Genomic DNA, 20524 nt, shown 5'->3' on the forward strand with positions numbered 1-20524 from the left:
TTTATTTCCTGTGCAGTAACACTTTATGTAGGTACAGCCTGATTGGGTTTGCTTTTGACTCCTAATAGAGGCTGTGGGGGAAAACACAATATCCTATAGGCAAATTGAGTGTTCATTCTGTATTTTTACAGCTGAAATTCAGTTTGGTTTTGGAGTAGCAGAAGGGAAGAAGAAAGAGAAGCACCACACTTGAGCTTGTAGCCCCCAGCCCACAACCACAGGTGCAACAGGAACTCCAGCAAACTCACACCTGTATAAGGAAATACACTTAAATAACAAAAAGCAATGTCATTTTTATCAGGTATCCCCATGAATTGGAAAAATAAATTGCACTACTTAGTTTTAAGCAAAACCTTTATTTTAGCTCATGGGCTTGTTTGTATTAAAAACAGTTACTTCAAAATCAAATTCACATAAAATTCAGCACGTAAAGGAAGCTGTCATTGGTCAGGAGCAGGTTCTGAAAGACAAGGGCTCTGAGTGACATTGAACAACCCTGGGGGCAGCAGACAAAACTGGGAACAGCAGCAGGAGCAGCTCCTGCTCCACGGCTGAGCAATCAGTGCCCCCTTCCTTCAGCAGATTGAAACCCAGCTGCACTCCAGGGCTCTTTAATGATTTCTCCATTCCCCAGAAATTCCCCAGCAAATCCCAGTTTCATCTGCTGCTGCACAGGAGGGAACTCCCTCGAGTCTTGTTAGAGGCACTGCTATTTTCTGCCAGCAATCAAAGGACTTGTCTTCAAACAATTTCCCTACAACACCAACAATCAAGCTACATTATATACACTTCAATTGTACAATTATCTTTAAAAAATGCCCGTGTACAAAATAGGTTATTTTATTTTATTTTTTTTAAAAAATCACATGCTAGATTTCAATTACATCAACATTTTAAAATACCTGAAAAAATTGATAAATAACATTCCAATTTATTAGGAACACTCCTGCAAGCAAGTGCAGAAGTAGCTGCACTTCATTTAATAGTCTAGTAAGCTTTTCTGGGGCAATTTGTGCTATAAACCTCATGTACAAAGTGTGTGAAAAGCTCTTACTTGTGACAACAGAAAAAAAGCTAATTAATTAATTAAGCAAGAGTATTTCAGTAAAATCATTCTACTTATGAAGTAAATACCACAAGGGCATATAATTTACAGCCAGTTAGACAAAGAACACAGCTAGTGACCAGAACACATACATTAGTTAAAAAGTCAAATATATACAAAAATATATTAGAAAGTGGTTGAGTTTAACCACAGGCTCATGTAAAAAAATGTTGTTTTAAATAGCAATAGCAAAAAAATAGCTATTTCTCTATCTGCAACAGTACAAAAGGCAACACCTACATATGAGGTAGCAATGCCAAATTAAAAACAAAAAGAAACCAAAAAACAACTTTGGATTGAGGAGCATTTCCTATATTTTCATAGCATATCTGTCAATACAAATATTTAAATGAACACTTCAATTGTTTCAAGAATTAACTACATCAATTTACAAAACCCTTTATTCAATTAACTTTTTTAAAATTACTGGAAATTGGTTTAGTTACTGATTTCTCCTGTTTCTAAAAAAGCTGTTGCATTTTTCAAACCCAAACACTGTACAGCAAAAACGCGGAGGCTTTTATTATACACACTTGGTAAACACTATGGTACATTAACACTTAATTTACAAAGATCAGAAGGAGCCAGCTGTGGTCATTTTATCCTTTTGTGCCTAACAGGCAGACACTGCACGCTTTTTACCCAATGTGCAAGCTGAGGGTTCACTTTTCCCTTCCACAGCCACAGGAAGGGTTTCAGGAGTTTCATCTCCCTCCAGGAGTGAAGCCTCCCTTCAGGCTCCACCTCCAGGCCAGGGGCACTGCCAGGCAGGGCTCAGAGCTGCCCTGGGCACTCCTGGCACTGCCTCAAAAACGTGGGGAGGGAGAAGGGAACAGCTCTGCCCCTTCTCCCAGCTCCATCTCTTTATCCTCCTGCAGGTGCAGGGCAGGAGGGGCCAGCTGAGCCTCTCTGACCAAAAAAATGCCATCAAAGAAAAGCCAGGAGAGGAACAACCATGTAAGCTGAGCTGTGCCAGCTCTGGTCAGGGGGCTGCAGGCCCCTCACATCCTCTGCTTCCAGCTCACTGACCAAAAAGACCCTGCTGCTGCTCCAATTCAGGCAACTAAATTGGACATCTGAAGTTAGATGGTACGAGTAACACCAAAAAATGAACTGGATGGAATTTCAGCATTTATTGTATTAAGAAAATAATATACTTTACATCACAGTGCTTAATTAAATGCTATAAAAAAATGTAAACTCAGAATTCTAGATAAAATTTAGCTTGAAAAATTAGGGCTCAAAGAGTTTTGAAAATTCACAATTTTTTTTTTAAAAATTGAAGTCACAGACAGTCAGTTCACATAACTCACACCTCGAAGTTACTGTAAGCAACACCTTCGACGCACTCCAACGTTTGGTGGGGTTTTGTTTGTTTTGTTTTCTTTACAAGCCTAAATGCCAACTGCCCAAGTGCAAAGGGAGGAGTATCTGTCTCTGCAAGGGATGTAGGTGTGGCAGTGCTGTGCCCAGCAGGCCAGGAGTGCTCTAGTAGATGTAGGGGAAGATGCGGTAGGGCACGCGCTGGCAGTAGCGCTCCCAGGCCAGCCCGTACTTCTGCTTGCAGTGGTGCTCGTCACGCGCCTCCCGGTGCACCAGCAGGCAGATGAAATAGATCACGTAGAAATAGGGCAGGATGTGATTGAAACCTGCAAGGGGACAAAGTGAACTCAGATTAACAGGACACAGATCTGGAGGTGGGAGCTGATAACGTGTTCGAAGCCGGTGACACATTCGTTCAAGGCTGAAGCGTTGAATATTCAACAGGACAGTGCAACACATGCAGGCACAGAAAGACCCACAAACCCACAGAAAGTAACTCTGAAAATTGAGATGTGGTGTTTGTGAGGGTTCCCAGGACAAGGAGAGAGATAAGAATTTGACTCCATGTTCTCAGAAGGCTGATCTATTATATTTAGACTATATTACATTTAGACTACATTATTATACCACACCTGATCCTTGTTACTGACTAACATCATAAGAAATGCTATACTAAAACTATACTAAACTATAAAGGATTCATCAGAAGCCTAGACAAGAATATATTATAGATAATGAAATATCTATAATATATAGATATATATGTCTATAATATATAGATATATTAAGATAATGAAAGCTGCTGACTAACTCAGAGTCCAACACAGCTGGCTGATACTGGTCATTGAGTTAAAACAATTCACATGGAACCAATCAAAGCTGCACCTGGTGGTAAATGATCTCCAGACCACATTCCCAAGCAATCAGATAATTATTTTCATTCTTTTCTGAGGCTTCTCAGCTTCCCAGGAGAAGAAATCCTGGTGAAGGGATTTTTCAGAAAATATCGTGGTGACATTTAGAGTCACAAAATCTACCAATTTCCCTCTCAATGCCTGCAAAGCTGGCACATAATGAAGTGTTATGATAATTGAAATTTCTTTAGTTATCAAAACCACATTTCCATTCAAGTCTCAGCACCACCAAAGAGCCCCACACAAGGTTTGCTCTATTTTGCCTGCAGACATGAGCCCAGTTTGCTCAGAGCACACCACTTCACCTGTGGGTGAAAAGAACTGGAAAGGACCCAAAGTGTGAGACTGCAGCCCAAAAACCCAAGTGTGTTCTGGGCTGCACCAGGAGGAGAGTGGCAGCAGGTTCTGGTTCTAACCCACTGCTCTGCCCTCCTGAGTGCTGTGTCCACATCTGTGTATTATTAACAAACACTCTGAAAGATAATTTCACTGTGTTTGAAGACCTTTCTTTGAAATATCTTTCACTTCAAGTCCTCCCTGTAGGTGGTGGCCCTTGTCTCCAAGCAAATTCCCACTTTTGGGGAATTTCAGCTGAAAACACTCACTAGCCTAAAAAATGTAAAGAACAGCTAATTAGCAAGTAATTGATTATTGAATGGTTATTGAATGATAAAGTGTCAGAGAGATGAGTAAAATCTTTAGCATATGTCAAATCTGCAGCAAGTTAGAAAGGGTAAAATGGAAGTTAAAATGTGTTGCATTAGACTGATGACAGAAATCTGCCATTCAATAGGGTTTACTACCCCAAATAATTCCCACTTGGCATTTCAAACCCAGACAGATGCAAACAAAAACCTTTTTGCTAAAATCCACTTTAGTCTCAGAACTCACCACAAGGTAGGGACCATGCCAGAGCCATGATGATGTCACCAAGGTAATTGGGGTGACGAACAAAACCCCACCAGCCCGTGACAAGGAGCCCTTTGCCAGTTGCAGTGGGTATAAACTTCAGATCTGTGAACAGAGGGTTGTGTCAATGCAGCGACTGAAATATCTATTTACACACCACAAAGAGCCAGTGAATACAACCCCAGCCAAAGGAATAAGAAATGCACTCACTGGCCAGTTTGGGGTCTGCTGGATTCCGTCGGAAATTGTTCTTCTGAGAATTTGCGCTGCGGAAGATGTAATACCCAATGCCTGCAAATAAACATCATGTTGAAAATAAACATCACCTATTTTATATTTTCAGCATTTTCTGGTTCTCTCAGCTTCAACAAAAGCACTCACATGCCCTTTGCCACACTTATTCCATCAAAGGCTTTTCCCCAGAGGTTCAACTGGTATTCTCTGCTTTAACAAGACAGAAATGCCTCTGGAAACCTGCATTCCATAAGATCCTTGTTACTGACTAACTTTGAAGAGACTCTGAAGAAATTTTATTTTCACATCTATATCTGAGTTTTTTAATGTTACACTGAGTTTGAAATTCACAGAAGGTGATGTGAATTTCACATTGTATGAATACAGCTCTATTTTGCAGCCTAGCACTTTGTTACAGCACCTACTCCATAAACTGACAACTCACTTACAAGATCATGATAATAAAAGAAGCAGGCAAGGAATTATCTGGGTTTGAAATTCATATCCCCCATAATTTTCACACAGCAGCTTAAACTTGCTTTTTCCAAAGCTGCATTGAAAAAAGATGATCACAACATACTTTGAATAAAGATATTATTTTTTTTTAAATAATAGAAACCCAAGAAAAAACATTAGGTGAAAATGAAAAAATTATTTTCTGTTTTTCAGTATTGCACATATTAAATTGTACATCTTCTCATTTTTTCCAATTCTTTGTCATGTCTACAAAATTCAGGTGGGTTTTTATTGTTTCCTATTCAGATAACAGGCACAACAAGCATATGCTGGTGCAAATGTAAGGTTGCCTAAAGATGTGAGATCTTTTCTCAAAGCGCTCAGCTTTGATGAAAAAGACATTTTCTACTGACATGTGTTTGTCACTGCGGCCATCAGGGAAGGAGGTGCAACAGTTACTTTTTCCCTGGGTTCAGCACAGCGTAGCCAACAAGGTACTGACTTTTTTTCCTTTAAATAAGTTGCTCAGATTGACTCAAAAAAGCATCTATTAAATTCAAAAGATGTTAAGTCACTTCTTCAACTCCAGACAGCACCCACCTAGAGCTGCTTCTCAACAGAACAATTAGGTGTTCAGAGGCTCAGCTATCCCTCATTTGCTAAAATGAGAATTCATTATATTCTCTGTATTTCACAGGAGCCAGACAACAACTGCTGCATCTGAGCTAAAGCTTCACCTCCCATCTCTGAAGACACAATCAGAACTATGTTGCAACCAACATAACAATGACATTTACTGTAACTTACAGTTCAGAGCAGTAATTGCAGCAGCAACAGGCCAAGAAATTGTGGTGGGGTGACCCACTAAGTAGAAGGCCTGCAGGCTGTAGACAAATGGAACCCACACCAGATCTCCAAAGGCCAGCATGAATCCAAATCCATCATGGGTAATGTCCATTGTAGTCAAAACAGCTTCCTAGAAACAAGGAGGAAGGAATTTCAGCATTTCCAAGGCCTCCTTCTCTTAACATTGCAATTAGAAATGGACACAGTTGAAGGGGGTTGGCATTTACCTCATTCCAAAGAGCATCCACCACATAGAGAAGCTGGAAGCTGTTCACGAGAATCATGGACAGGGATGGCACACTGAGATTGTCGATCTTCATCTCAGCCAAGAGCATTGCCAAGTTTATAACAACCTAAGTTAGAAAAGATTTCATTTAAAAGTTCACTTGTAAAAGAAACTGGTATTTTCTATCACACTAGAGGACATTTTAACACAAGTATTTTTGACCAATGTTTAGTTTAAAAAAACCAATAAACTATTTTACAAGTAATTTTGCAACTGACCATATTTTTGAAGCTGTAAAACCTCAACACATGAATACCTTAAAAAGGGTTTTCATCTGCCACAAAACTAAGCTAGAAATTTCCTTCAAGTGAATAAAAACAGTCGTTAAAAAAATAGCAACGTGGAACTGTTTTTCAGTACTCATTTATAATTATTTATAAATATCCTTAATATCAATTATATGTGTGTGTGTAAAAAAAAATCCCTCAGTGTAGTATTTAAGGAAATAAAATAATTCAGATTACTGACTCACCCAGCCAATTAATCCTGGACGCAACTCACAGAAGTATTTGAGGTCAAAGCTGCCAATACGAGGGTTTAGTTCATGTCCAGTAAAAAAGTCATAAATAAAATACCCTGCAGGTAAGACAAAACTCTGTTAGCACCTCTTGCTTTTATCTGCCACTACCCTCCTCCCCACAAATAAAATCCCACTTTTCACTAATGTTCTCTTATTACAAATTTTTAAAAGCCTTCAGATTAGCAAAAAAAAAAAAAAAACCAAAAAAAATTGAAGAGTATGTGCAAAATACAAAACCAAATCTACATAGTTTGTATTTTAAGATGCCCTAATTTTTTATTAATTAGGAGGACTAACCACTTTAGAAGTTCTCCCTGACACTTGTTGCTTCTTTATTTTCAGCCTTATCCGGAAGCTTACATCACAGTGTCTATGAACATGGTCATATGGCATTAATTAATTGTACATTTTCTCCTATTTAATTGCTTTTGTCTGGGAAAAAGAATTCCCTTTAGCTGTGACAATTACCATCCATCAAAAAAGGTGGACAAGAAGGAAAACACCATCCCCTGACTTCATATCTGGGACTGAGTTTGTGGGGAAAAAACCCAACAAACAAAACTACACAGAGCAAAATTGAAGTCACAGTGTTACAATAACCAGCCCCAAATCCAGCCTGTAATTTGTAGAAATGAACTATAGCAAACAATTGGACAGGAATCACCCAGAATGTTCCAACTCACCAGAATTTCCACCTGGTGCCAGCTCCTCCTCAGGTGCCCTCAGGGACCGCACGTACAGGTAAACGCTCAGCGCCAGAGCAAACGCTGCGGCTGCCGCTGCAAACTGCACCAGGTGATCGTACAAGGAATGGAGCTCAAACTCAAAGTACAACAGAGCTCCAATGGCTGCAGCAGTCAAAATAAAAGCATAAAACCCTAAAGGATGTAGAAGAAAGATTTATTAGTTGAAATTTAAACAATTTATCTTTTTAGTAGGACCTATCAAATCCAACCTTTCTGCACTTTTACTTCTTCCAGTATTTGTCCATATTCCAGTAACACCTTGGACATCCCATGGTTCACACTTCTGGGGCACAGCAATCTAACTAAGAGACTCTAAGCCCTGAAGTTGTGCTCACCAGAAGGACAAGAGGCATGAACACTCTGAATACTTCTCAATTTTTTATGCCATAGGATCCAATTTCAGATTTTAGTGGAAAAATGGACACTGACACTACTAATGGATAATGAGAGCAGGTCACAAAGTCTCATCTGTGAGACAGCTGAGACAACCATAGTCTCATCTTTGAATTATCTTCATATATAGCTTGACACAGATAGCAGTAATTAAAGTATTAAAATGGCTTATCAAGAAGGTAAAACTTGAACACAAACACTTTTGCATACATTGAGAGTATAATTTCACACAGAATGGATTGATGCCCAAATAGGATCAGGCAGTTCTCTGCTGCCCTCAGCTAAGGACTTGCTCTGGATCCCTTCACAGGGTCACGGAGGGTGAGGTTAGAAGGAACCTCCAGAGCTCACCTGGTCTAGCTCAGCTGGAACTTCCTGTGCTTCAGCTGGTGCCCAGTGCCTCCTGTCCTCACCTTTCCTCAAGAAGACTTTTAAATTTGCTGTTAAAATTAGCTTTTGCAGCACCAAGACAATGGCTTTTCTTTTTTAACAATCCAAATGATGTAGCTTATTTCCTCCCTTTACCAGAATGCATAGCACAACTACAGACAAAAGTCCAAAACCAAGACAGGTATGAGAAGCCTCAAGGAGCTCACTTTTGCAGGACGTAACTCCCCTTGTTTGTTACTTACAGCCCTATTCCAGCTTTAAATGGTGCATCTTACCAGACTATGACAAAACTAATTCACTACCACCCCATACAGTGTAATGTCCTGCTCTTGGGTCACTTAGTTCCTGAGGATTACTAAGCACCTTCTTCCAAGAAAAGGCTCATCCTATTTTACCCAAGATTTACAACAGACTGCATTCTGTTCTGTATTCTATTCTCTGGTCAAACTGTATGTTTCAATATTTGTGTTTTATGGTGCTGAGCACTGCAAATCACACAATGGAATCAGTTCTGGAATAACCAGCTGCACCATGCTCACCATTTATCCGGTACTGCAGTCTCCTTCCACTGGAAAGAGGCAGGCCTTCTACAACCTGAGGAGAATAAAATATTAATGATCAACAAAGTGTTTTCTGTGGGCTCTTCAGGTGAGGAAAAGCAAGCTTAACTCTGTCAGAAAGGCATTCAGTCAAAGCAACCAGGCTGAACACACTCAAACCTGAAGCTCATGCACTGCTCTAAAAAACATACTCTGGATAGCAAATGAAAAAGATTAGCAGTTTCAAATAAAAACATTTTTTAAAATAAACCTCTTCTTAAGCAGCTCCAAGAAAGCAGAACTTCTCCAGTCATTGTGAACACGTACAGCAATAAAACATGATTGATCTACTTCAGAGTGTCCTTTCAGAATCTGCCACTAACCCTCAAGTCACAAGAGAAGGAAGGAGAGCCTTTGCCAGATATTCATACATATGGCTAGAAAGGTTTATAGACTCCTGTAAATGAAGATTGCATTCCAAAATGCTGGATATCCACAAGAAACTGAGTATTGAAATAGTTTGTGAAATTAAAAGTCAGACACCTAAAACTCTTCTAGAATTCCATCAAGCAAAGTTTGTCCACACTTTGATCTGAATGCCTATAAAATGCCTTCTGCCTTCTCTACTGGAAGGCTCTGAAATGCAAAAATGCTGAACCAGCTGAGCTGCTTTAAGCTTACAGAAATCTGCAGCTGCTATATTCCAGTTTATTAAGAAAAACTCATTAAATTGCTTTGAAATTCACTGCATTTAGAACACGCCCCACCTTCCAGCCAGCCTACCTTTCCAATTGGCAGCAAGTAAAATGCAGCTTGAAGGAAAAACCACAGGAGAATGACACCAAACACCCTCCAATCCCAAAGACTCTCAAGTGCTGGCAGAGGAGGGAAGTTCAGAAGACTTGGATCATCTTGTTTGCACATCAACAGCAGGTAGAATACAGTAGCAGGCAGGACTAACATCAGCATGAAGGTCCCTGTAAACAGACATCATGGCATGTTAGAAGGTAAGTACAGAAAATTAAAAAAAAAAATTCAATCCCACTAGAAAAGCTCAATATTAAGTAACAAAGAAGAGGTTGCCATTATTTTCTCCTGAACAAGACAGCAGCAATCCCATAGTCATGTAACAGGACACTGAGATATTCTTCTCACTCCCATACATGGTGACTGCATCCCTCCAAAAATAATCCAAAAACTGTCTAAAAATACTTTACTGTCAAGTTTCAAGCACTTATGTTTTGAAAATGTAAAAGCTTTGCTGGTTAATTCTTAAATTTAATCTGGAAATATTTAAATCTCACTGTGGCAAGAGGTGGCACAAGATCTCTGCTGTATTTCACATATGAACCAAGTGCAATAAAGGCTCTTTGCCACTAAATGAAGTGAAACACAACAATTTTACTCTGAGTTCTGCAGCCAAGGTCCAAAAAACAGTTCTTGGCATGACAGTATGGTCAATAAATAAAAATCCACAAAACAGTACCAATTTTCAACTATTAAGACAATTTGCACACGTACCAACTCTTCCCCCAAACTCCATCTCCTTTGTTTTTGTTGATACTTTCTCAATTGGTTTCACAGCCACAAAAGTTTTTTTCTCTGAATAAATCTCTTCTTTTTTCTTGTCATCTTTCCTCGGACGCAAGCTGTACTGCTCGAGCACACGCTTCATTTCCAGGTCTGGTTTTAACTTTTGCTGTAAATGAATAGCAATCATTTACTGTAAGGTTTCCCAGTGATTCTACTTTATTTAACATTTCAGAGGACTGTAAAACACCAGTACACAATTACCCATTCATACAAAGAGACTGCTAAAACCAAGCCCAGTAACCTGTTTGGCTGTGATCACAGACCAGCAGCAGTTCCAGCACAGATCCTCCATTGCCACCCTCCCCTTTCCCTTCTGCCACCTGCCTGGGCACCAGATAACAATCAGGACAATTTAAAATCACTTTCTCTGTAGCAACTTACTCAACCTCTAAGTTTTATGTTGCCTTCTATTTCTGCTTGATTATTGTATTGCCCTTTTCTAGGAATTTCTGAGAGAGCCAAGCTAGCAGTGTGACAAAAAGCTAAGAGCAAGTTCTGTGTTCTTACCTCCAAGATGATGCAGGATGTGGCATTTTTCTCTGTACTTTCAGGTTCACCATTGTACCTTTTGGTGTTATTCTCACTCGGTTTCTGGTCAAAACAAGAAACACAGTTTAAGCTTTCAGGGTCCTATATATGGCACTGTTCTGCAGAACTGGAAGTTTGGATTTCTATAAAATACCTTTGAAGAAATAAATTCTCTCATAAAAATTCTTCTCCAGTGAATCTAGCTTATACAGCTCTGGGAAGACATGACTCACATGTTTTATTTCAACTCCAGTTTTGTTGAAGAGAACCTGGTCCTTCCAGTCTTACAAGAACCAACAGATCAATCCTACTCCTCAAACAGAAGCCAGGACAAAACCACCGAAGACTTTTTGACCCTTTTATCCCAAAAGGTTAAAAGTACTACAAGTAAACAGCAGCTGCTGGCTAAAAAACTACTTTAAACCAGATTGTGATCCACAGGCACTGGACCACACAGCTCAAAGGAGCTCACTGCAAAACAAACCCCACAACTATTTCAATGTCTAAGAGTACCCACTTACTAAACCTATCTAGCTAGTTTATATCAATCTGGTTTAGTCTAGCTGGAACCTAACTAAAACCTGTTCACTCCCAATAGATCAGCAGAATGCACTTCCAGTTCCAGGGACTGTGTCTCAGACAAGTGAGAAACCATCTCAAGGGCACAAGAGGCAGAAGAAATGCTGTTTTTCTCTTCATAGAGAAACACCACCTCTACTCCTCTTCACTTAAAGATCACCAGAACCATTTGTAGCACTCAATCTTCACAAAAATGCTAAGAACAAACCTAATAAATTTCAGCTAGACACCAGATACTGGTAAACTTAGAAATCCTTACAAGTTAGTTTTTATAATGAAATCAGTTTTGCAATATTATCCATCAGCATGGCCATATTTAAATATTCCACACTGCCTGTTTTCCACTACTGTTGCACAAAACTGTATATGGTACAGAACTCATTTTATTTCAAATCCTAATACCTACCTGCTATGTAGCAATTAAGTGACCCAAAAGTAAGCTAACTTCCATTGCCCCATTTCACAAGTGGAAGCACATGGATAACAATTACTTCAACATTAAATACTTAAAAATTTTTTTTTTGTTTGGATTCAGAGTTCTCACTATCACCAAATTCAGGTAGAACTCCATAACCTTGGTTCATCTCTCAAGAATTTCCTCAAACTTTGCAAGCTAGAAACCCAATTTCTAAAGAAATAAAAGGCAGTTCTGAGATATACTTTTGCAGGTAATTATGCTGTCCGGGGAACATAAACTGCAGCTGGCTTTTACAATGATAAACCCACTGTGCAAAAAACCAAACAGCAAAAGTTTCTTTAACTAAAAATCCAGCAAACCCCCACAGAAAAAGCCAACAAACAGAACAAATACCGGCAGAGCTATGCTGGGCTCCTGGCTGGGTTTCTTTTTGTCCTCCTTGTGCTCCCTGCTCTGGGAAGCAGAGCGACGCCTGCCCTTGGCCGGCCGGCCGGGAGAGCGGGAGCGGGATCGGGATCGGCTGCTGCTCCTCCGGGAGGGAGAGCTCGAGGAGGACTGGCTCTTCCTGTGCTTGAACGATGACTGCGACTGAACAAAGATGGAAAGCAAGCAGAGTCTTAGCATGAACCAAAGAACAATTTTAGAAACATGGGGGGGGTTGTGGTGAGGACTCTGGCACGCAGTTCTGTAGATCTGTCTCATATTTCCTCTACTGATGCTCTACAAAGGCTGGTAAGAAAGAGCAACTGCAGAATACTCATTTTGCTGGCAATTCCCAAAGAAGCCCGTTCCAAGTCCAACTGTCGAAGCTGCAGAAATCAGGCTATGGATGTAAGCTACAAAGTGAGCACCAAGCTGTTTGGCACACCACCCTCTCAATCCTGTGCATAGGGAGAGGAATTCAGAGCTGTCTCTCAAGCCCTCAGTGGCTGCTCTCACTTCCACTGCTCAACTTTATTAATGCATTTGAGATAGCAAGGGTCATCATCTGTGTGAGACAACACAGCCTCAACACTAAAATCAACACTAAAAACCCAAGTCAGCCTAATAATTTAATTATGTCTGGTAACTAATTTCATAAACAAAAGCACTTTACCCCAAAAGCACTGTTTGATTTCTCTGGGAAGTCTACAATGCTGATTTCCCCATGTAAAGTTTCCACAATGCAACTTTTAGAATGCATAAATGTTTCATGACAAAGAAAGGCACTTTCCCAGCTTGAGTCTGCTAACCTGCATGCAGAAGTCAGAAAGTCTTGAAACAGTGAAAACTGCTGCCTATCTCAGGGCAGAAACATTTTGGTCCTTGCCTACCTCAAGGCAGAAACATTCTGGTCCCAAAAGAGGCCACTGACTGGGCATGGAGACTGCCCCCAGAAGTGACACTATAGCTCACATAAAGGCACACAAACTGGCTTTGAACCCATGCAGGTTTCAGAACAGGCCATAGAAATGAACTACAGTGAACATTCAAACATTTTCCTCCTGCATTAATAATTTTAAACTGGTTATGAAGTTTTAAAGGCCCTTATTAGTAACAAAAAATAAAATAATGATAAGTAAAGAGGAAGAAATATGCTTATATGACATGAACCTTTCTCAGGGGATTGCAATTGTCACAAACACAGCACAATACCTCATGAAGCCTTTGAGGACCTGAACAAGCAGAAGCTCTTTGCAGAAGTTTTAAGTATGAGCTTGAAGGGCATGCACCGTTTAGTGACATTTAACTGCATCTTCACATTTGTTATCAAATTTTCTTATTTAGAGATGGAAAGCCATCAAATTACTTTCAACCCATTGATTACTACCTTTGTAAAGTACTCAAACTAGTTTTTTATTAAAATCATGCTATAGAGTTCCTGAAGGAACAGACTTGGTTTTCCTCAAAAATATGATACCTTTTTGACATAAATAAAACAACTATGAAACTTGAAAAATGAGGTCATTCTGAACTTCTACTTGTGGTGTCACATAGGAAGAAACTTCTACTTAGCACCAATTCCTTGAAGACACAGTAAACAAAAACTTGCAAAATAACTACCCAGTCCTAAGCTGAAGTACTGAAAATTAAATACATGTGTACACACGGTGAAAAATGCCAATCACTTATTTTAAATTTTTAAAAGTTTAACAGTAATAAAATGGTTATAAAAATAGTAATATAATTAGAGTAATAATAATTTGGACAATTTGGATTTAGGACAATACGAGACAAAAATAAAGTTATGGTCAGTCTGGGTACCTCTTTCTGGGCAAGATCAGCCCGAAAAAGGACCCACGTCAACAGAGGATTAACCCTTAAAAGCAACAGCCTGTTGCATATTCATACACCTCATACATGATGCATAAATTCCATTCAAACGCAGGATTCTGTCTGGTCAGTGTCAGCTCCTTCCTCTGAATCCTGATTGCATCCTCAGGGCTGAGCAAGGTGGGAAGAAATTTGTTTCTTCTGATAATGGAGCAATAAATTCTTTTTCTCTGAAAGATTTAGGTGTCTTGCGGATGCTATCTCAGCGAGAGTACCTCATTCCTTTCTTAAAAAAATATCCCACATACACAGTTTCTATTTTAACATTATGCAATAAGTTAAAACTATATTGAACACACTACTTAAAAAAATTAACACAGCATAACTTCTAACATAACACATGCAATATTCATTTGAATATTTGCAAAAAGCCAATCATGGCACACCCATTTTCACACTCACCCTTATGTCACTTTCCTTGAGTGCAAGCTCAGTTCCATCCTTGTACTTGACAGTGTAGAGATGAGCCACATCATCGTAGCTGGTCACCTGCACCTCGTAGTACAGGACGCTGCCCGGCCAGCGGCCCATCACCACCTCGCCATCGGCGAACTTGCGGCTGGGCATCTTCCACACACGGACCCTGCAAAACAAATCCCTCAGTGCCACGGCAGCCAAACACCAGCCCTCACCTTCCCCTCCTCTCTGCCCGGGTCATGGCACTGAAATGGGGACACTTTCAACAAGCCTTCACTTGAAATAGGAAAAAGGGTGTGTGGTAAGAAAACAGCAGTGGTCTCTTAAAATAGAGACAGGATTGAAGGTGCACATTCTGGACAAGCATTCACATGTATTAAACCAGTACTGAACAATGCACAATCAGGCAAAGCACATCTTTGACCAAAATTACATAATGAAGCCCGTCTTATCTAGAGAGAAATGCAATTACACGGTACTGAAGTGTGCTCTAACCCTTGTTTCCTGTGGTTCTACAGAAATTACACCAGTGATGATTTCTAAACATTAAACATCCCCAATCATTCAACACTTACAGCCACATTACAGTCTCTCTTCAATTTATTATGCCAAACACTCCAAAGTTAGGAAACTTCAGAATTTAAGCTCCTGTCTGGGTTGAACATTTTATATTTGCCACCTCTTTAACAAAAGGGCACAATGCCTTTTCCAGGGCCCCATGGGAAAACAAAGCTCAGCATCAGAGCAATCCCACAGCAACCTGAAAAATGAAATTCTATCCCCCATTGCACCATCAGGTTTTTATTTGATATTAACAAAACCTGGTGTGAGTGACTACTACCCTTGGGAAAAAAGGCGCTGGGAAAAATCACAACTACAACTTGGAGGAAGTTGTTTTCAAGTGTAAACTCCTGTAGAACTGTTTGTATGGTGCTCTGTGTTATGTCACTGCCTTCTGAAACAGATACCCCAAGCAGAATATACTTTTAATCTCAATGTATCAAGTAAGACTACCTTAAAAGTCTAAGGCAAAATATCCACTAAGTAACTATGGTGAAATAAATATATACTAAATAACTAAGGTGAAATAAATATACACTAACATAACTAGGGTGAAATACACACTAAATAACTAAGGTGAAATATACACTAATGTAACTAAGGTGAAATAAATATATACTAAATAACTAAGGGGAAATATACACTAAATAACTAAGGGGAAATAAATATACACTAAATAACTAAGGTAAAACAAATATACACTAAATAACTAAGGTGAAATAAATATATACTAAATAACCAAGGTGAAATATACACTAAATAACTAAGGTAAAGTAAATATATACTAAATAACTAAGGTATAATAACATAAGGTATATACTAACCTAACTATGGTAGAATATACACTAAATAACTAAGGTGAAATAAATACACACTAAATAACAAAGGTAAAATATACACTAACATAACTATGGTGAAGTATACACTAAATAACTAATACAAAATAAACATACACTAAATAACCAAGGTGAAATATACACTAAATAACTAAGGTGAAATAAATACACACTAAAAAGCTAAGGTGAAATACACACTAAATAACTAAGGTGAAATATACACTAACATAACTATGGTAAAATATACACTAACATAATCAAGGTAAAATAAATATACACTAACATAACTAAAGTGAAATAAATATACACCAAATAACCAAGGTGAAATATACACTAAAAAGCTAAGGTGAAATACACACTAAATAACTAAGGTAAAATAAATACACACTAAATAACTAAGGTAAAATATACACTAACATAACTATGGTAAAATATACACTAAACTAAGGTAAAATATACACCAAATAACTAAGGTAAAATAAATATACACTAAATAACCAAGGTGAAATATACACTAAATAACGAATATAAAATAAATATACACTAAATAACTATGGTAAAATATACAGTAAATAACTAATATAAAATAAATATACACTAAATAACCAAGGTGAAATATACACTAAATAACTAATATAAAATAAATATACACTAAATGACCAAGGTGAAATATACACTAAATAACTAATATAAAATAAATATACACTAAATAACCAAGGTGAAATACACTCTAACATTTCTACCAGCACCCTGTGTACAACCAACACAGAACTCAGAGGGGACGGCAGGGACAGGGAACAAACACAAACTATAAAATGTTGGTGTCAAAGCATTTCATTGTAACTTGTTTGCTTTATCAATTTGATAAGAAAGTGAAACCATACAAACTAAGGTAAATACAAGTCTTTAACTAGTTAATCATTACATATTAACTAACCTGCAGTGAAAGGTTAAGATTCTTGGGGAAAAAATACTGTTAATATTCAATCACAGACCTTCACCCCACACTGGGGGATGGGGCTCAGTGAGGTTTTACAACCAACAATCATTCTGGCATTTTCTGATAAATTTTACACCTGCTGATAAATTTTACACCTGTGTAGCTCTCCAAGTCAAAAATCAAACAAATTCAGCAGAATTCCCTCATGTGGATTCTATTACTAATACTCCAAACTGCTTCAGACCAGAAATACCTGGCCATCTCCTCTGCTGTATAATATTTGAGGGAGAAAAAAAAAAAGTTTTATAGTTTGGTTTCAGTGACACTTGCCAGTCAGAAAAATGATGAGCTCTAGTCTGTGCTTGTCAGGCCTGTGCTATTCCAGCTCTTCTGCCTTCTAACTCGTGTTTGCTGTCCCAGTTTCTTGTTTCTGTCTTATTCTTTCTGAACTCTCACTCCTCCAATTTTCTTTTATCCCAGTCAGCTGAACCCCTTCAAATTCACAGCCCTGCTTCTTATGAACTCCATATTTTTATTTCAAGTTCTCCCTTCTCTCCTTAGCCCCACTCTTGGAGTCTTTGTGGATTTCCTGCCCTTTCTGACCAAACCAGTCCTGGCTCCTCTTTGCCACCTCAGCCTAACCCTGCTCTCACTCCCCATTCCTGTCTCCCTGTGCAGCTCCCTCATCCCCAGGCAGCTCTCCAGGAGATGCAGAGCTGCCCCTGCTCCCTGCCAGCCTCCTGCAGCCACAGCTCCTTCCTGCCCTCCATAACCAGCCTGGGCCCAGGAGCTGCTGAGGGCACCCACAGCTGTCCCCAGATGTCACCACGACTCCACTTCCCCTCTGCTGCTGCACCTCCCACAGCCCAGCCCGGTTTTCCCCTCCGGAGCTGCAGCACCTCCGGCACAGCTGCAGACCTGGAGCCCGAGCAGGACAAAGCTGATCTCACACAGAGCTGCACAAAACACATCTTTTCTCAAAAAGGGGAACATGTTTTCATGAAGTTGTCACTGAGGACATGTAAACTGTTTTCTTTTTCAATTTACAGCAACCACTCCAGAATTTAGACACAATTTCTGAATTTGAATTCATAAGGATACTAAAATGCAATTCTCTGCTAGGTTTCAAAACCCAGCACTTCTGTATGCAAACATGAAGTCCAAAGAAAAAGTAACTTGATGACTTAATTATTGTGAAAGGCAGAAAGACTTTCCCTTCCTCCAACCTTGTTCCCAAAAGGAGCTCAAGTTAGTTTTAAAAAACTGAGAAATGTGGTTGAAAGACCTGTAGCTAAATCCATGTCATGTACCTCAGCCTGAGGCAGATACTGCCAATATGAGATTCCAAAGAATAAATCAGCAAGTGAAAATATCTCCTGACTCAAATCTTATTAATGGGAAAACGTATGTATTTTTCAATTCTTTAAATATTACAGCTTAATAATGAGGTCAAACATTAAACATTAAAATAAGTAAATGCAACTTCTTGCCCTATTCCTCATTCCTGAATCCCACTTCAAAAGCTGCACCTTTTCAAGGCAGCCTTCATCTGTTCAGATGCACACACACAATTACACATCCAGAAGAGAAAACACAGGAAGTCTTTCCAAAAAAATTCTGTTTAGAGATTACATTTCTCATGTACTGCTCTTTCAAGCTCTACACACCCCTGATGATTTTCATGCTATCAGCTGGCATCAGCCTAATATTCCCAGCAGCTCTGCACAAACTTCTGAATTCCCAGGGCTTTAAAACATAAACCCAAAGAAAATCATCTCATACAATGAACCCTGCACTGTACAGACACCTGAGTGCATGTTTCGCCACTTATTCAGGAGATGAAATTTGTGTTTTCTCAACCATTACAATTTTCCTTTAGGAATCTAGATTCTAAGAGAAAGGCTCAAAAGGACTTTGTATCCTATACCAAGCCAAGCCAATTAATGCAAATCTCCCTGGAGCTTCAAAGTGGGTAAAGAACAGAAGTTTCTGCTGACTCAAACAAGAATGAAATAATTAAAAAGAAACTTGGCTGAGAAACATTATTGCCCCATGCATGAATTTCTGGTCTGCTTAATGACTCTCTCACTAGAGATGTGGGGAAGATATTTCAGTGTGGAGAAAGTGATGACTGCTACCTTGTAGCCACAGGGAGACCAGCAAAGTTGGGCACACAGCTTTAATAATAAATATATAAACACTAAAGAAGTTTTCCCTCTTGGGAGAAAAAAGTTCAGTAATTCCATTTACTAATTCTGATATTTCATCACTGTTAGGTAGTCAGAGGAGGGAGCCAGCTGAATGCAAGAAGAAATGCAGGAAAACACAGAAAACGGTGACAGTCAAGGCTAACAAAACATAGAAAGTTATGAATTCACCACAGAGAGCTGAGCAGGGCCTTTTCAGCAACGCCATTATTCTCTCCTCATTGAGAACAGTGGAGGCACCTATCCCTGTCCAAACCAACTTAACCTCACCACTAAAACCAAGCATCAACAAGCCTCGGGGCAAAAACAACAACGCATCAACCCTCGGGCCGGGAACCGCGGATCTTCCCTTTAAAGAGCCCTTCTACCGAAAACCCCGCGGCAGGACGCGGAGCCCGGCCGGACCCGGAGCCGGGCAGGGCGGGCCCGGGAGCGGCGGCCGCCGTTGACAGGAAGGCCTCACGGGCCGCCCACGCCCGGCCCCTCAGCCCCGCCCCGCCCGCGGCCCGGGCCTGGCGCGGCGCCTCCGCCGCGGGGGAAGGGAGGGGCCGGGCCGCACCGCCCCTCAGCGGCCTACACCCGCTCGGAGCCCGGCGTGGCGGAGCGGCCCCGCTTTGTTCGGCTCCGCCGCGCCACCTCCGGTGCTCCGAGCGAGGCGCCCGCAGCGCTCGTCTGCCCGCCGGGAGCGAGGCCCGAGCGCGGGCCGCGGCCATCAGCCGGAGCGCTTCCCGCCGGGAAAGCCGCCAAGGAAACGCTGCGGGGGAGGGGAGGGGGTGGGAGCCGGGGGTATCCGGGCCCGCGCGCGCCGCCGTTGCCGTTACCTGGAGCCCGCCCGCGCCGGGCCGGGCCGGAGGCGGTTCCGCGGAGCGGCGGGAGCGGGGCCCGAGCGCGCGCCGCTCTCCGCTGAGGGGAACAACCGCCCCGCCGAGCGACGGTTACGGCCGCGCGCACGGCCCCGCCCCCTCGCCCGCCCCGCCAAGCGCGCCCATTGGCCGGGATTGGCCGGGACGCGCCGTTTGAATCGCGGGGTGGCCGCGCCCCATTGGCTGCGCCGGCGATGGCGCGGTCCGCGCGCCCGGCCCCGCCCCGGCGTGAGGGAAATGGGCGCGTTCGGCCCCCGCCCCCCCCCCCCCCCCCCGCTGCCCCTCACGGCGGGTGATGGCGGGAGGGGAGGGAGAGCGGGGCGGAAAGGTCGCTGTCGTGGCGGTGGGGGCAGGCTCAGACCGCCTGCGCCACCCAGGCCCCGCCGCCCGGGTAAACAAAACGGAGCGTTTTGTTTACGGAGCGCTCGCGGTCTCGCCGCCTCCGCCGCCGCCAGTGCTCCTACGCTGTCCGAACAACAGCCTCTGTTCCTTCCATCCCTGCTCCTCCAGCACTCAACAAAGACCAAATGTGATAAATATGCAGAAAACAATAAAAAGAAAAAATAGGGCTTAAAAGCAGAGGTGGCGAGGCAGCGAGTGCTGCTTCG

At 41.2% G+C, this 20524-nt stretch overlaps 1 protein-coding gene across 1 annotated transcript; it reads right to left on the minus strand.

Moving 5' to 3' along the window:
• Window positions 1-336: 336 nt before the first annotated feature.
• LBR (lamin B receptor) lies at window positions 337-19898 on the minus strand. Its single transcript, XM_063152564.1, has 14 exons — window positions 19875-19898; window positions 14495-14675; window positions 12173-12367; window positions 10762-10845; window positions 10183-10360; window positions 9445-9638; window positions 8662-8716; window positions 7277-7471; window positions 6546-6649; window positions 6015-6140; window positions 5749-5917; window positions 4462-4542; window positions 4234-4356; window positions 337-2754 (listed from the first exon to the last, which is right to left on the minus strand). Exons 2-14 carry the CDS (start codon window positions 14657-14659, stop codon window positions 2594-2596), a joined length of 1830 nt encoding a protein of 609 aa, XP_063008634.1. The 5' UTR covers window positions 14660-14675; window positions 19875-19898; the 3' UTR covers window positions 337-2593.
• Window positions 19899-20524: the final 626 nt, after the last annotated feature.

This window comes from Melospiza melodia, chromosome 3, assembly GCF_035770615.1.
Source record: "Melospiza melodia melodia isolate bMelMel2 chromosome 3, bMelMel2.pri, whole genome shotgun sequence".
Taxonomy (NCBI): domain Eukaryota; kingdom Metazoa; phylum Chordata; class Aves; order Passeriformes; family Passerellidae; genus Melospiza; species Melospiza melodia.

Bases quoted from the DNA above. Each gene is read 5' to 3' on its own strand.
- LBR (XM_063152564.1), bottom strand. From the start codon at position 14,659: ATGCCCAGCCGCAAGTTCGCCGATGGCGAGGTGGTGATGGGCCGCTGG. The intron at 10,846-12,172 runs GTATTTGTTCTG...TGTTTTGACCAG, and splicing joins AGCCCAGCATAGCTCTGCCG to AAACCGAGTGAGAATAACAC. The intron at 6,141-6,545 runs GTGAGTCAGTAA...TTTCTAACTTAG, and splicing joins GTCCAGGATTAATTGGCTGG to GTTGTTATAAACTTGGCAAT.